The sequence below is a fragment of the Misgurnus anguillicaudatus genome, chromosome 3 (assembly GCF_027580225.2).
Source record: "Misgurnus anguillicaudatus chromosome 3, ASM2758022v2, whole genome shotgun sequence".
Lineage (NCBI taxonomy): Eukaryota > Metazoa > Chordata > Actinopteri > Cypriniformes > Cobitidae > Misgurnus > Misgurnus anguillicaudatus.
Genome location: NC_073339.2, coordinates 44,384,562 through 44,401,338, shown reverse-complemented (window position 1 = coordinate 44,401,338; position 16,777 = coordinate 44,384,562). Strand labels below are relative to the sequence as shown.

General features: G+C 36.6%; 2 protein-coding genes across 4 annotated transcripts; both read left to right on the top strand.

Moving 5' to 3' along the window:
• Positions 1-1,241: 1,241 nt before the first annotated feature.
• tuba8l2 (tubulin, alpha 8 like 2) lies at positions 1,242-6,828 on the top strand. The gene is made up of 4 exons (XM_055206160.2): positions 1,242-1,402; positions 5,058-5,280; positions 5,538-5,686; positions 5,768-6,828. Exons 1-4 carry the CDS (start codon positions 1,400-1,402, stop codon positions 6,740-6,742), a joined length of 1,350 nt encoding a protein of 449 aa, XP_055062135.1. The 5' UTR covers positions 1,242-1,399; the 3' UTR covers positions 6,743-6,828.
• Positions 6,829-7,808: 980 nt separating this feature from the next.
• stk16 (serine/threonine kinase 16) lies at positions 7,809-16,573 on the top strand. Of its 3 annotated transcripts, none has more exons than XM_073866243.1 (8): positions 7,809-7,926; positions 8,408-8,542; positions 10,334-10,553; positions 10,837-10,970; positions 11,956-12,076; positions 12,174-12,269; positions 13,845-13,966; positions 15,326-16,573. In XM_073866243.1, the coding sequence occupies exons 2-8, from the start codon at positions 8,457-8,459 to the stop codon at positions 15,465-15,467; spliced, it is 921 nt and encodes a 306-aa protein (XP_073722344.1). In that variant the 5' UTR covers positions 7,809-7,926; positions 8,408-8,456; the 3' UTR covers positions 15,468-16,573. The 3 variants fall into 3 exon arrangements, with proteins under 3 accessions (XP_073722344.1, XP_055062134.1, XP_055062132.1); XM_055206159.2 differs by lacking the exon at positions 7,809-7,926 and adding an exon at positions 8,040-8,284; XM_055206157.2 differs by lacking the exon at positions 7,809-7,926 and having other exon boundaries at positions 8,291-8,542.
• Positions 16,574-16,777: the final 204 nt, after the last annotated feature.

The window sequence follows — 16,777 nt, the reverse complement described above, 5'->3', positions numbered from 1 at the left end:
AGACTTTAAGTTTGAAAATGGAATCGGCGTCTACTTGCAAGTACGCGTCTATGCAATAGCTTCGCACGTTTTGAGTCAAATAATTTTAATTTTAGATCTTTCAGTTGATTAAATGTAATGTTACGGGGTCCACCCATAGTCCACGACCTTTAACTCCAAAAAAGTGCGTACATCCTTCACAAATTAAATCCAAACGGCTCCAGGATGATAAACAAAGGTCTTCTGAGGGTAATCTGTGCGGTGTTGTTGTAGAAATATCCATATTTAAAATTGTATTAACGTAATTAACTACCTTCCGGTAGCGCCGCCATCTTAGTCGCATCCGCATTCAGGATGAGAGCTTACGCAGCTTACGGAGGTTTCCCTGCTGCTGCTCTGTGCCCCCGCCCTCCAAATTTGTCATACGTCAGTAAGAAAAGTGCGTACACTACACTAATACTCTCTCCTGCATACAGAGGAGTCTAGGATGGCGGCGCTACTGAAAGATCTAAAATATTTTCTAAAATATCCGAAAATGTGTTTGTCTGAAAAACGATGGACATATGCAACTCGGACAGCTTGGGGGTGAGTAAATCATGGGTTTAATATTGTTTTGGCCGAACTATCCCTTTATAAGAAGGTCACACTGCTTCACAATGCTGCTATGTGTTTCATTGTGTTTGGTAAGTAATACGAGTGATGTATCCTCGAACATCATGTATAATTATATTAACATTTAATGTGTACTATAAATACAATTAAATGTGAATTTAGTGTGTTTCTGTTATGTTTCACTGTTACAAATAACCGCGTTGGTGATCTTTTTGGTGATTTTAATATAGTAAAAGTGTAGGAATTATGTTTTTAGCAGATTGATAACCATTTATATAGCCATATTTTAACTACAAAAATAAAAGATAAACTGTGTTGCTGTAGTTGGTATAGATAACCACAGTTATCTTTGGGTCACCATTAACTGTTGTAATCTTTATTAACTGATTTACTGTATTTCCATCACTCCCTAGTAAAAAAAACTTTATATACATAGTACGTATAGTAATCAATTCACATTACAAGCTAATATTTACCTAAAATAGCTGAAAACCTATGCAAACAGATTGACAGTTTGGAACTGTAGAACGTTACATGAATCACGTGACCCCGCGGCGGCGAGATCAAAGCGTTTCGTAACTCTCTTATTATACGACTCTGGTTTTGACCCTTTCAGCCTTCCATACTCTCGGCTTCACCGCAGTCAACAAACCACGCCCCCCGTGACGTCGCAGACACCAAGGATTTAGTGAGATGCGTTGTGCGCAGAGGCTCAAACTGTCTCACTTAAACCACATTGCAGGTACGCAGTGAGAGGGAACGACTTCTTCAAATATTTTTTTTGAAAACCATCCAATACTGAATCAAAATGGTGAGTACAACATTATTTGTTAATACAGACTACGCAAGTAAAAGCTACTGTGAAAAATATTTTCCTGGTAAACATGTAAACATTTTGAGTAATCCATCACGATTTAAGTAACATTGAGCTACAATAAGTCTTCACTTGTTTGCCCTACATTTATTATTTGGGTTATTTATAATAGATTTATCAATAAAAAAATAAAACTCAGTTTTAACGTAACTATTGTATAAACGCAGTAAAGCTAGGTGGTTTTGAAAGTAGCAAAGATGATTGTATAATTATATTATTTAGCAACATTGGTCTGTATTTGCTTTGATTTAATGCGTATGTGAACGCTCGTGGTGGGCCCTTGGGCGTGCGACTGTGACGCATTTCCGCAATAACTGATATTGTAAATAAAGTTGTTTTTCAAATGTTTAATCACTTTGGCGCCCAATTTTCAAAAATTGATAAGGGAGCTGAACAAAGGAAGTACATTTTAAAAACGTTTGACTGTCATAATTCACATCTTTCTATTTTTGTCCTTTCTTGGAATGTCGTAGAAATAATTATAATAAAGATTAATTTTTTTGCTTTATATTTAAAAAATATATTTGCATTGGCATTCCATATAGTTACTTCTATAAACAGTTTAAGTTTACCTATACATGTACATGTGCATATAAAAAGATAAGACTATTATATGCGTCACACTGAATAAGACACACAAAGTAACGTAGTCAAACGTTTTATAACTTGTCTTCCATTTATAAAATGGCTTCATTTCTGGAGACGCCCACTGTAGTAATGCACGTGTGTCATGGTGTGGCCGTGGGTGTGTTCGTGTTTGCACTAAATGCGGATGTAGAATCTGTTCAATGATCCAGGAAATAAAAACATTTTAATACATTTAAATTTAATTTTATGAACTGAATTAAATGTTTATTTTTTTTATGTTACAATGGTTTGTGTGTATTATTTATTTACACTATACTTAATTAGAATATCACACTTTGGATAAATGTTTGCGTAAAATACTGAAAGCCGGCCCACAGTATATAACAACAAAGTGTGCTAAAGGTTACCAAGCTTGTTTTCTCAGAGAAGATATTAATACCACGTGTGTAGGAGTTTGTTTGTGCTGAAATCCATGGACAAATGGTTCTCGCATTTGAAATGACCCAATTCACACTCCAGAGGTCTTGTTTGGACTTTGGATGCTCTGAATGTTATTAACCCAGTGGGGGCGGGCCCCTCTTGAGAGGCCTGAGATGGTGCCAGGGGGGCCCAGTTTTATGACGTCTTATATAAAATAAATGCATTAATTTATCATACATTTTGTGTACTTAAACCTCAGAAGAATATGGCTACTAAAAAGGTCAAAGTCAGTAGCCAGTTAAAAATTAACTCTTTATGTTTGATTTCAGAGAGGTCACTTTAAAGTTTAACACAATAAGTCATATTTTTTTCAATGATTACCGCAAATAAGGTACTTTTAATTTCTCTTAAAACCAGATGAAATGCATTTTTTAGCTAGTGTAAGTTTTATATATCCTAATTTGCAAAAAATCTACATTTGCATTTTTACTGATGATGCAACTATTTTGAAAGAGGCTTACAGCTGTATGCCTTAAAATTGAGACATGGAGATTTCACAATATGACAAATAAAATAACTTTCTGCCTGACGTGACTCTTATTTTACCTAATGAAGTGAGATTAAGTCATACTAATCAATACCAGATCATTTAGATGTTACCACACAAAGCATGTGTTGTAAGTACAACAAAACCCCAAAATAGCGTAGAAGTTCAAGCCAGGTAGATATGGAGTAAACAATGCGAGCCTGTAAATCGATAAACCTAATGGGACAAGATGGCAACTCACTGTGGGATCAAAATAAGAGGGTTATGAGGAAGCAAACTACTAGCGGAGAAAGATGAACCACCCATAAATAACTTCTAACCTGGCTGCCATGCCCAAACTTGGCAGTCCCACATGACTGCGGGATCTCTTTCCCCAACCCCCTTTGAGTCACCGTATACTGAAAGTGAAGTAAAAATAGCACCCGTCCACAAGAGAAGAGAATTTAGAGGAAGAGTCATGTGCATCAGATTCTGGAAGTTTCTTTAATGACAGCATTGGGCTGAAGTAGGGCAGCTCTCCAATGAGAGACACCGATTCAGCATCACCAGATCATTACATAGCACTTTTTTATTACATCCGCTAAATAAACGTGATGTGATTTTACCTGTGTCATGCTTACTTAACTATTCAACAACAATCATCTTAATAACAATAGATTTGAATATATGAATTATGGGGCGGTTTCCCGAACAGGGTTTTAGATTAATTCAGGACTAGGCTTTAGTTATATTAAGACATTTTTAAGTGGTTGTTTTTACAAAAAAACAATACTAGTGTGCATTTTGAGACAAAACAATGGCACTGATGTATGTTAAGATATGGCAGTACATGGTGTTTTTTAATTCAGGCACCTCCAAACATGCCTTGATTTTAGCCTTGGACTAGGATAAGCCCTGTCCAGGAAACCGCCCCTATACGATTTGCGAAATATTACTTTATTATGAATACAAACATGCCCTTCGTTTATTGTAATGAAACACTTTGGTGTTACAATTTGGGAAGGTGCTCTTTATGTAAAATATAATTTGATATGTTTGAAGACATGGTCTTGTGATGCTTGTTAAACCATAAACATCCAATAAACATCTCACTAGTTGGTAGAGAATTATATTAGCAATACAAAGGTTGTGATTTCGATCCCATATGGATAAAATGTATAGCTTGAACATAATAAGCTGTTTTGGGGGATAAGTTCACATATCTTACAAACAAGTTGAAATTGCAGAATTTGGTAAGTTAAAGTAACAAAAGTATATGTTGGTTTTGACATCATTTTCTACAGTGCACCGTGGTGAAGGACATAACTTAGTATTTGAAAAGCTTCTTTACCGCATCTTTACTTGTATAACATGTACATGGAAATTAACACATGTAATACATATTTTCCATGTCGACTTATCCTATTCAAAGCTTTGTTTATCCCTCTATTGAATTGCAACACTCCTTTTCTAGGGCACATGCTAGAAATTCCATGTTAGGGTGCAGTCTCTGATTAAACCTGTCGGAGTTGCTGTTAACACCTCAAGCCGTTTTACCTGTACAATCATGCAAAACAGCGGGGTTTTTATAATGCAACTCTAATAGCTATTAAAGTTGGTAGTAGATATAGGTCTGTCTACCAGATGGGTCGAGTAACATCATAAACTAGTGAGTGTTTTGGAAACTCCTTTGACAAACAAATTAGTTGTTTAATGACCTCATTTCAAGGCTGTGTGCCAAATGCAGTGGCTTTGTTATTCCAGGTTTGTTATTTAGCTAAGCACAAACCCATGACTGGAGACAAAAACAGGATCGAGGGCTAATGCATGATCTGGCCGGCACCTTTAGGTATCCAGGCAGCTGCAGATGTCAGTCACCTGCAACTGACATTCAATAGTTAACGCGCATATTTTTTAAGTTCTGCCCCCTGGTGGATGATAACCAAAGTCGGAGAACACACAAAAGCCAAAACCGCGTAATTTATTTTGCATGTGATGTTTAGTTTAAATGTCACTAAAATACCATTTAATAATTGTTACTTTGCACTGTCTCCACAGCGTGAGTGTATCTCTGTCCACGTTGGCCAGGCTGGTGTCCAGATGGGTAACACCTGTTGGGAGTTGTACTGTCTGGAGCACGGCATCCAGCCCGATGGTCAGATGCCCGATCACAAGCCAGTTGGTTGCCACGATGATTCATTCACCACCTTCTTCAGCGACACAGGAGCTGGAAAATATGTCCCCCGTGCCATCTTTGTAGACCTTGAGCCTACAGTCATTGGTAAATATTGGTGTGCTAGCTTAAAAACATTGAGCAAAGGGTTTTTTTTCGGTGTTAATGTATTTGTTGTATAAACACAGCTATAGGACAGGTTTTCACATAGCAAATAACCTTTGGTCATGTATACGCCCCTTTTGAAAACATCAATATATTTTTTTTTAACCAAAAGAGAGACATGCAGTTATTGATCACATAATTTGTTCATCAGGCCTGTAATTGTAATGGTGTAAAATATCTTTCTGGTCTTTTGCTTGTAGATGAGGTCCGCACAGGCACCTATCGCCAGCTGTTCCATCCTGAACAACTTATTTCAGGCAAAGAGGATGCTGCAAATAACTATGCCCGCGGACACTACACTATTGGCAAAGAGATCATTGACTCCGTCTTGGACCGCATACGCAAATTGGTAATGTAAAATATACGTCTTCACGTATTACTGAGATCAAAGCAGTTTCATGATAACAAAGTTTAATCTTGTTCGTTACAGGCTGACCAATGTACCGGACTGCAAGGTTTCCTGGTTTTCCACAGTTTCGGTGGAGGCACAGGCTCTGGTTTTACCTCCCTTCTGATGGAGCGTCTCTCCGTTGACTTTGGAAAGAAGTCCAAGCTGGAGTTCGCCATCTACCCTGCTCCTCAGGTCTCCACAGCTGTGGTGGAGCCATACAACTCCATCTTGACCACCCACACCACACTGGAGCATTCCGACTGCGCCTTCATGGTGGACAACGAAGCCATCTACGATATCTGCAGGAGGAACCTGGACATCGAACGCCCGTCCTACACCAACCTCAACAGGCTCATTAGCCAGATCGTCTCCTCAATCACCGCCTCTCTGCGGTTTGACGGCGCCCTGAACGTCGACCTGACGGAATTCCAGACCAACCTGGTGCCCTACCCTCGTATCCACTTCCCACTGGCCACGTACGCTCCGGTTATCTCTGCTGAGAAGGCCTACCACGAGCAGCTCTCCGTGGCTGAGATCACCAACTCGTGCTTCGAGCCCTGCAACCAGATGGTGAAGTGCGACCCACGCCATGGAAAATACATGGCCTGCTGTTTGCTGTACAGAGGAGACGTGGTTCCAAAAGATGTCAATGTGGCCATCGCCGCCATCAAGACCAAGAGAAGTATCCAGTTTGTAGACTGGTGCCCCACTGGCTTCAAGGTGGGCATCAACTACCAGCCCCCAACTGTGGTACCCGGTGGAGATCTGGCCAAAGTGCAGAGAGCCGTGTGCATGCTTAGCAACACCACGGCCATCGCAGAGGCCTGGGCTCGTCTGGACCACAAATTTGACCTGATGTATGCCAAGAGAGCCTTTGTCCACTGGTATGTTGGTGAGGGCATGGAAGAGGGCGAGTTCTCTGAGGCCAGAGAAGACATGGCAGCTCTGGAGAAGGACTATGAAGAAGTGGGCATTGATTCATTTGAGGATGAGGAGGAGGGTGAAGAATACTAAAGGCAAAATGTGTGCTCTTTTCTGCCAGATTTGGACAGAATAATATGAATGAATATGAATAATTAAGAATAAAGATTTTAATTATTTTCCTTGTGGTTCTTTTTTGGTGATATTGTGAAGTGTATATACGATTCAGTTTTTTTATTTGTTGTTGCTATAAAGCAACATTTTCAACTACAGAAGCATCCCATCTAGACTCCAACACAAGGACTCCATGTAAAAAGCACAGTCAAATTTTATTTAAAGGTTTTATTTATAACATAAAAACGAACTTTCAAACAAATAAACCACATTGTTTATATACCACACATGAATATATAAAAATAATAATTACATTTAATTATTTTAAAGAAAAGTTGTTTTATTAATGTATATTTTTTTCTTAAGGACCTCTGATTTCTGGTTGAAATTCTAAGGAAAACGCTAAAATAAATCATATTGGGGTGGTTTCCTGGACCAGGATTAGTTTAAACCAGGACTAGGCCTTAGTTTAATTAGGAAATATAATTAGTTTTAACAAACATGACTTACTAAAACATTACTTGTGTGCATTTTCAGGCAAAACAAAGAACACTGATGTATTTTAAGATATGTCAGTGCAAGTTGTTTTCAGTTTGTACAGCACTTAATTATTTTTTTTTTAGTCTAGTCTAATCCTTGTCTGGGAATCTGCCCCATTAAGGGTGGAAATAAACAAGGTTAATGTAGATTTTTATTTTAAGATTCAGACTTATTTAACAGTATTTATATTGTTATTTATAAATATTTATATTTATAAAATATTTATTTTAAATACATCAACATTCAAAGTGGATTAAAAAAGTTAAAGTTGTCAAAAGACAAAAACAGGTATTGTATAAAAATTTTAAGACCGCTTTTAGGAAGGATTTTAATCCACTTCAAATGTTGAGTATATTCTAAAATATATTTTAAAATATGTATTATCATGATTTAATGCGGTAATACAAACAAATTATTTTTCTCATAGACAACATAAAACGACACAATAGTGAAAAGCAACGATACTTTAAGATAAAGTTACTTTCCCGGACGCTAAATTGTTGTGTCACGGCGACGGATGGGTTAAATAGACGACTCTAGTATGCGTCATTGCGTCACAGTGACGTTGATAGTGTACACGGAAAAATCTTACCGCTGAAAACAGGCTAGAGCTTCTCTTAAAGGTAAACCGAGTAGTATTTCAAATGAGGAAAAACATTCATAAACCCCTCTTTATAAAATATGAAACTTATCTGTGATAAAGTTTAATATTATTGTTCTGGAACCGAATCAAACGTAACGTTAGTTTGTTAGTCACATAATCGACGCACAGCATGAACTTATAGTATTGAAAGTGCCACGTGTACTCTGAGAAATAAATTCATAAATTAAATCGCCGTCGGTTCCCGTTCGCCACACATTCCCGTTAAATTTACACATAGCTCGGATAAGAAGTATTCTAAACGCAACAGGGCGCGACAAAAGAGAAAGAGGAGAAGCGCGTCATGACGCAGTTAACGCTGGGATACCGACGTGAGGCTGGTGAATAATTGATTTCACTGACTGAGAAGCACACTGTTTTTGTAATGCCGTTTCACTGGATAATTATGTCATGGATTTTATACAGAAAATAACCAGATTTGATCATGAAATGTTTGTGTCCAGTGCCTCTTGTTCACCCCTGGTTGGTCTGATAAGCGATGCTACAGAGAGAATGGGACAAGCTTTGTGTATCTGCTCTCGCAGTGCCATCACCATCGACAACAAAAGATACTATTTCATCCAGAAACTAGAAGAAGGGTGAGATCATCCTCAAAGTTCTGTGTTCGCTTACTTGAAGGTGCCAAAACGTCATGGTAGTTACATTTATTTAGCAGACACATAAATGTATTTATTTGAGAGATCATTTAACATTTGCCATGGTATTTTGGACATTATGGTATCATGGTAGTACAAATGACAAATTTGGGATATTTACCATAGTACTACCATGGACATATTTTGGACGTGCACCATAATAGCTTACTACTATAATGTTTTCGACGTGCATCGGTCCGTTGTCTACCATGGTATTTTGGACATGCACTGTAATATTACCATGGTATTTTGGACATGCACTATAGTATTATCATGGTATTTTGAAAGTGCTCTATAGTGCAACCATTATATTTTGGACGAGCTCCATGGTACTGCCATGGTAGTTTAGGCTTGCATTGGACGTGCATTGGTCCCTTGTACTATCATGGTATTTTAGACATGCACTATAGTATTACCATGTTTGGGATATTTACTATAGTACTACCATGGACATATTTTGGACGTGCACCATAATAGCCTACTACTATAATGTTTTCGACGTGCATCGGTCTGTTGTCTACCATGGTATTTTGGACATGCACTGTAATATTACCATGGTATTTTGGACATGCACTGTAATATTACCATGGTATTTTGGACATGCACTATAGTATTATCATGGTATTTTGAAAGTGCTCTATAGTGCAACCATTATATTTTGGACGAGCTCCATGGTACTGCAATGGTAGTTTAGGCTTGCATTGGACATGCATTGGTCCCTTGTACTATCATGGTATTTTAGACATGCACTATAGTATTACCATGTTTGGGATATTTACTATAGTACTACCATGGACATATTTTGGACGTGCACCATAATAGCCTACTACTATAATGTTTTCGACGTGCATCGGTCTGTTGTCTACCATGGTATTTTGGACATGCACTGTAATATTACCATGGTATTTTGGACATGCACTGTAATATTACCATGGTATTTTGGACATGCACTGTAATATTACCATGGTATTTTGGACATGCACTGTAATATTACCATGGTATTTTGGACATGCACTGTAATATTACCATGGTACTGCCATGGTATTTTGGACATGCACTGTAATATTACCATGGTATTTTGGACATGCACTATAATATTACCATGGTATTTTGGACATGCACTATAATATTACCATGGTATTTTGGACATGCACTATAGTATTATCATGGTATTTTGAAAGTGCTCTATAGTACAACCATTATATTTTGGACGAGCTCCATGGTACTGCAATGGTAGTTTAGGCTTGCATTGGACGTGCATTGGTCCCTTGTACTATCATAATATTTTAGACATGCACTATAGTATTACCATGTTTTTTTTTACATGCACCATGGTGCTACAATGATATTTTGGGCGTGCACCAGTCCGTTGTACTATCATGGTATTTTGGATATGCACTATATTATTACTGTGGTATTTTTGATGTGCTCCTTAGTACTACCATGATATATTGAATGTGCACCATGGTACTGCCATGGAAGTTTGGGCATCCACCATGATACTACCATAATATTTGGACGTGCACTGGTCCGTTGTACTATCATGGTATTTTGGACATGCACTATAGTATTACCATGGTATTTTGGACATGTATGATGGTACATTTTTGATACACTTTTAAAAGTGCTATATTAACTAATGTCTAAAGCTCAATGTATTGATAAAGTTGATATGACCAACCTAGAAACACCCAAGCGTTCTTCAATTATTACCTACTTCTCTTCTTCATTTAGGGGTTTTAGCTACGTGGACCTTGTAGAAGGTGCACACGATGGACGCTTCTATGCACTGAAACGGATCCTTTGCCATGATCGCGAGGGTCGTAAAGAGGCTCAGACCGAAGTGGAGATGCACCAACTCTTCAGTCACTCCAACATCCTCAGTTTGACCGCACACACCTTTGTGGAGAGAGGAGGAAAATGTGAAGCCTGGCTGTTGCTACCATACATCAGTGTAAGTATCAAATTGATATACCCTGGTACTTTGATGTATAACATGGTACTAAAATGATGTCTATGGTATTTTTTTGGTGTCATTATGGCACACGTCTTAAGAATCCATGGTGGTACTGTCAGTGGTACTCTTTGGCAATGTTATAAAAGTGATACAGGGATATTATACTTGCAAAATGATATTAGCATAATTTTTATTGACAAACTCAAAGATGGTTATGCTGGACAGTGTCTTAGTAAAAAAGTGATTTAGTAGGAGTTTTCTTTTATTTCTCATGTGCAGTAAGGGAAGTCTCTGGTCAGTTCTTGAGAAACTGCGGGATAAGGGAAGCTCCATGCCTGAAAGCCGTATCTTACACATTCTGCATGGTATCTGTGAAGGACTTCAAGCAATTCATGATAAAGGTTATGCTCACAGGTACTTTTACTCCACAACAATAATCTTACAGTGTTTCCCATACATTTATTTATTTGTGGCGACCCGCCACACAATCAAAACTGACTGCCACATATAGATTTTTGCACAGCATATTGTTTTACTACTTCCCCTCTTACACGACAAGGCCTGTACGTAATTCGCCGCAGTCCGCTGTGACTCTGAAACCAGCCGTTGGTGCGCGTGGCAAATATATAGCAAAAAAATTGACTGCACGCTCACTTGCAAAATAATTTTATTTTAACCAACGTTTCGGCAAATAGCCTTCGTCAAGGTATGTACCTTGACGAAGGCTATTTGCCGAAACGTTGGTTAAAATAAAATTATTTTGCAAGTGAGCGTGCAGTCAATTTTTTTGCTATATATTTGGATATATTCTTTTTGACTTGCACCTCGGACGGAGTGCGTTTGTTTCATTTTTTATTTAATTTTATTTATTTATTTTTTTTATTTATTTTTTTATTATTATTTGGCGCGTGGCAAATATGTCATCATGGAGTGCGCAAGATACCTTTTCGTGTGCCGATGTGCACAGCATTTTTTGTGCGGATGCGTCAAGTGTAGGCTTTACAAGTGGCTTCACATCCCAAAAAGACAGATGGCATGGCATATTAGTTACCCATTTTTCACCCATTCCCCTGGCGAATGTCCCACCACAAATAAACCTTATGTTTTTTAATCCTAAATTTAATTTGATTCCAAATTTGTTGCTTTTGAACATATTTAATATTTTCCGATATAGACTGATCCAAGGTACAAAAAAATTGATACAACAAAACAAAATATCATAATTATTAGAATCACTCTTGGTTATAGGTTTACAAAGTGCTTCCATGAAAGCAAATTTTACAGTGAAAATTTTTTTAAAATCTTAACACATTTTATACACTTTAAATTCATCCTGTTTTTTGAGCTGAAATATTTGTGAGTACGCATTGATGATGTTGAATTGTGTTTTTAAAAACAGAGACTTGAAACCAACCAATGTTTTACTGGATGAGAACGACTGCCCTTATTTAATGGATTTGGGATCCATGAACAAGGCCAGAATTGAAGTCCGGGGGTCACGGGAAGCAATGACAATCCAGGTCAGATTCGAGAAGTGTCTTTTAAAGAATTATTATATTATCTGTTAATTAAAACATGTAATGAATCGTGTTCTTTATACTTGTTTATCTATTTTAGGATTGGGCATCTCAAAGATGCACCATCTCGTACAGGGCACCAGAGCTGTTTAATGTGGAAAGTCATTGTATCATTGATGAGAGAACTGATATCTGGGTAATCATCTTTCATTCTTTAGTAATAATTTTGTATCTTTGAATATTTCGTATGGTTTGATTTCTGTGGCTTATTTAGCCAGCCGCCATATTGATTCCAAACCGAGGCTGTGAGGGATGGACGTCCAGAGCGTGTGCTTTAAACCTATTGTTTTGTAGTGGGATGCTGGTCATTCAGCCATTAAAACGCAGATAATTCAGCATTTTACAAATTACTACAGTACAAATAACCTCAAAAACCATGGATTTTTTAAATGCGAAGGGATATATGACCTAATATTGAGATAAGAGCAGTAAGGCTGTCACGGTTTGCCTTATTGGGGTATAGTCTCACAATCTCGTCTGACGGTAATAAAAGGGCAAAAGTACTGACAGGAATGTTCATCTGACAGGATCGTTTTATCAGGTATGTGCATGTAGTGTAACATATTTTGGTAGCACGACTAACATGGCAGGGCATCTTCGGGTTCAAGTTCAGATATTATATTTCATAAAATTCTAGTCTAAAAATGGCATAGCAACCTGTTCTTTCAAAAAAAAAAAAGGTGAAAATCGAATCGAACCGTGACCTTAATATCGAAAATTTAACCGAATGAAGGATTTGGAGAATCGTGACACCCCTAAAGAGCAGTGCAATGTGTACATAAAATTTGTTTTGCTATTAGCTTTTTGGCTAATTACTTTTTTGTAATGTTTAAGGGTGCTTACTTTTCTTTAAAACATTAATATAGTCCTATAGCTATGTACATATCTCCAATTCCTACAGATTACAAAACGCAAGGTATGAATAAGTTAAAAACTTTTCTCTGGTAGTTTTTTTAAAGCATATTGACCGAAATTAACACATCAACAAAAGCAGGATTAATTTTTAACTAAATAACATTTATACACATCTTTGGGGGTTTTACCTCTTACAATATTTGCATAAATCACGTAAATAGCTTGTTATCAAGTCAATCACACATTTTAAAAAAACATAACAGAGAAAATATTCTATACAAACTGTTGTTGTCATAAAATATTGTATTGTTGCACTATTTTAGTGTTTTAAAGAAAAGTAAACATGCTTACAACAGTTTGTTCCTTTGACTTGCATTCATATGCACACAAGTGCGTCAGACCGGAAACGCAATATATTACGTATTTCACTGCGTAGAAAAGTTTAAGATAAACTCTGACCTGCGAAATCACCTTACCAGTAGAAAACCGGTATGTCACAGCATGACCTTTCTTTCTACTGAAAAGGCAAAGAAGGACGAAGCAATCCCGCCCATATTCGCAGCAACGTCCAAAAAATATTTGCATGCTCACAGTGTTGTATGGCCGCGCCTTTACTTTGAAAAGCTTTCATACAGAGCTTGGCTAATAGTTCATTTGAATCACATCTGTAAAAGTAATTTACATTTAACCTTACAGAATTTAGCAACAAACAAAACACACCCATCACCTGTGATGTTATTTCTGTGAAGTTTTTTAACTGTTATGTCTCTCTCTCTAATCTTAGGAAATGATGTTCTTTCAGTCTTTGCACTCCTGCACAATGTTTTGTCTGTCTCATTGTTTTGTCTGTCTATAGTCTCTAGGTTGTGTGTTGTACTCGATGATGATGCTCGAGGGACCCTATGACCTGATCTTTCAGAAGGGTGACAGCGTGGCTCTCGCCGTTCAAAATCCAGTGTCCATTCCACAGCCTTGCAGGTGAGCTTGAGATCTTTTAGGCCTTGTGGGTCAAAGGCTTTCTTGCATTTAGGCAAATGCTTTTGTCCAAAGCACCTTAAAAAAATCACACGTTATTTCAAATACTTTCAAATGTGGACACAGTAGGGTATACCCACAATGCAATGGGGTCAACTTGTTTTTCAATTTTAAGAGTGATGAAAGATGAAGAAGTGAAAAAATAGATTTTTTTTACAAAATTGAAAAATACAAGAACTTTTGATAAATGATAATTGGTTGTCACTCATTGGATTAAACATGCAATGTACCGAAATAATGACATTGTGTAGTATACTACAGTTTCAAATGTGTATATTGATTTTCTGCATACTGTTTAGCATACTTAAAAACATAGTAAGCATTAAAGGCACAATACATAGGATTTTCACCACTAGATGTTGCTATTTCATAATGACACAAAAAAGCAAAGTTAACTCATTCCCTGCCAGCATTTTTTTTTTTTTTTTTTTTTTTGAAAGTTGCCCGCCAACATTTTTTGTGATTTTCACAAAAGTTTCACAAAATACCTTCCAGGAAAATGTTCTTCTTTAAATTTATAAACATACAAATATATTAAATGAAAGAACAGACCCTCTGCTTTCAAACAGACAAAAAACAAACAAACAAAACAAGGAAAAAAACTTTTATTCATTTTTTTTTCTCTCTCTCTGCTTATAAACTCTTAAATATGTGTTGTTGTTTTTTTTTCAGAAATATTTTTTTAGCAAAAAGCTGAAATAATTGCATTTTTGTGATTACTAAAACATACACGGAGTGTAAAATTAATAAATAATTTTTTGGTTCAGTTTTTTTTATAAATTGGGTAATCTAGTGGATTATCACGGTATTACAGATAACCATAAAAACTCATCAGGAACACGTTTTTTCATGTAAATGGTTTCTCTTAATTGACGCGATAACTCGTCAATGGTGGGAAAAGAGTTAACAACATTATGAAGCAATGGGATCGTATGGAATTTGCTAATCATATTTACGGACAAGGTCATGAATTAATGTTTTAGGAACATTAGGATTTACAAATCCTTGGGAATTTTTTAAGATAATATGTACACGGCACCATGAAATATATCAGTGTTTTTTTGATATTTTATTTAAAACATCTTACATATTGTGGCTTTAAACAGTATGTGGTACATAGCATGCACTAAACATTACGCGTGTATCCCATTTTGAGATTTCAAACTGACCAGTTGCAATTTTTTGTGTATAAAGAGGAGTTGATTTGTGACAAAGACATGCTGGTCATGTTTACAAAATAACATGGCATCCGCAAACCTCCCATATTATGTATACATTATAACCTGTATATCTTTGTCACAGTTATTCTCAAGGGCTTCAAACCCTCCTCAGCTCTACTATGGTGACCAATCCTCAGGAAAGACCCAGAATCAGCTGGGTACTTGACCAAGTCCAGAACCTTCGCGGCTCAGACGGGACAGCTATAGAGACAAACAGAGTATGATGATTTCACAAAGGGAGCACCTAGATGATTTTTTGTTTTCAGTTGACTTTTTGGACTATGCACTCTCTCTCTCTTTCGGACAGAAGTGATTTGCTGAACTCACAGCCTGGCAAACATTTGCTTTCATACCTCATTGAGTTCAGAACGCAACGATTAGACACGTATACACACTCGCGATAGATATCAATCTATCTGTCTGACTTTTTCTCAACAAAACATTTACAAGTCCATATTTTATCCCAAATATGACTCAACCCCCATGTATGCAAAACCCTACAAATCACATAAAGGACAGGGGCAATTGTTCAGTTCGCTACAGTGACTATTTTATTATTATTGTGTACTAATTGTAATTTGGCTTTAAGGTAAGTAAAGAAGAAAGTATTATCAATGCTGTTTTAATTGTTTAAAATGGTCTACACTTTATTTTACTGTGTCTCTTTACATGTTGCACATACTTAGTATAGTAAAAGAGTTAATTATGCGTAATTACATGCAACTAACCACATAGTAAGTGCATATTGTTCATTAATATTACTCAATACTTGAAATGTATATTTAAACTGTAACAAATACACCTTAAAATAAAGTGTAATCTGTAAATGATGTGTGTTATATACTTTTAGCAAATTGTCCCTGGGAAACGAGAGATCCATTATGTTAAAATATGTTGGGACTTTGAGTTGTTTTTAGTTTTTGTGATGATAAAGCCTTATTGTAATTGAGCCACATGTTAATTTCTATTTAAATCACTGGAAACGTCATCTTATGAAATTTGTTGCAGTGAATATACTAATTTCTGAACAGTTTGGATAGAAATAACTTCTCATGTTTCATGATTAAGAGAATGAAGAAGCGAGTTATTAACTCGGTTAGTTTTAATGCTCAGCTTTCGTCGAAATACCTGACAAGTAGCCTAAACTGTGCTCAAGAAATTATTTATGATTGTCGTGCCTGTGAAAGCATTCTGAAGCTGTTAAGAGTTGTATTTTAGTTTTCTTTTTAAGCGGTACAGATGAATACTGTTAAGTGCAATTTTGTTGCAAATTTTCTCCTTTTTAGGGTGGTCTATAACGAAGCGTATTAAACCATTTTAAATGTTTTAAGCATTTGTTTTACCGGTGTGAGAAGTTTGCAGGCTTATTATTTGTGTTCAGTCACGCTTATATATGTTACATGTGGTCTGGCATGCAGGTGCACGGGTAAAACTCAGACAAGTACAAGTCAAAAGAAAAAATGAAGAAATGTTATTTTGCAAAAAGGGATAAGTTTTCTTCATGTTAAATATAATACTTATTTATATTTTGTGA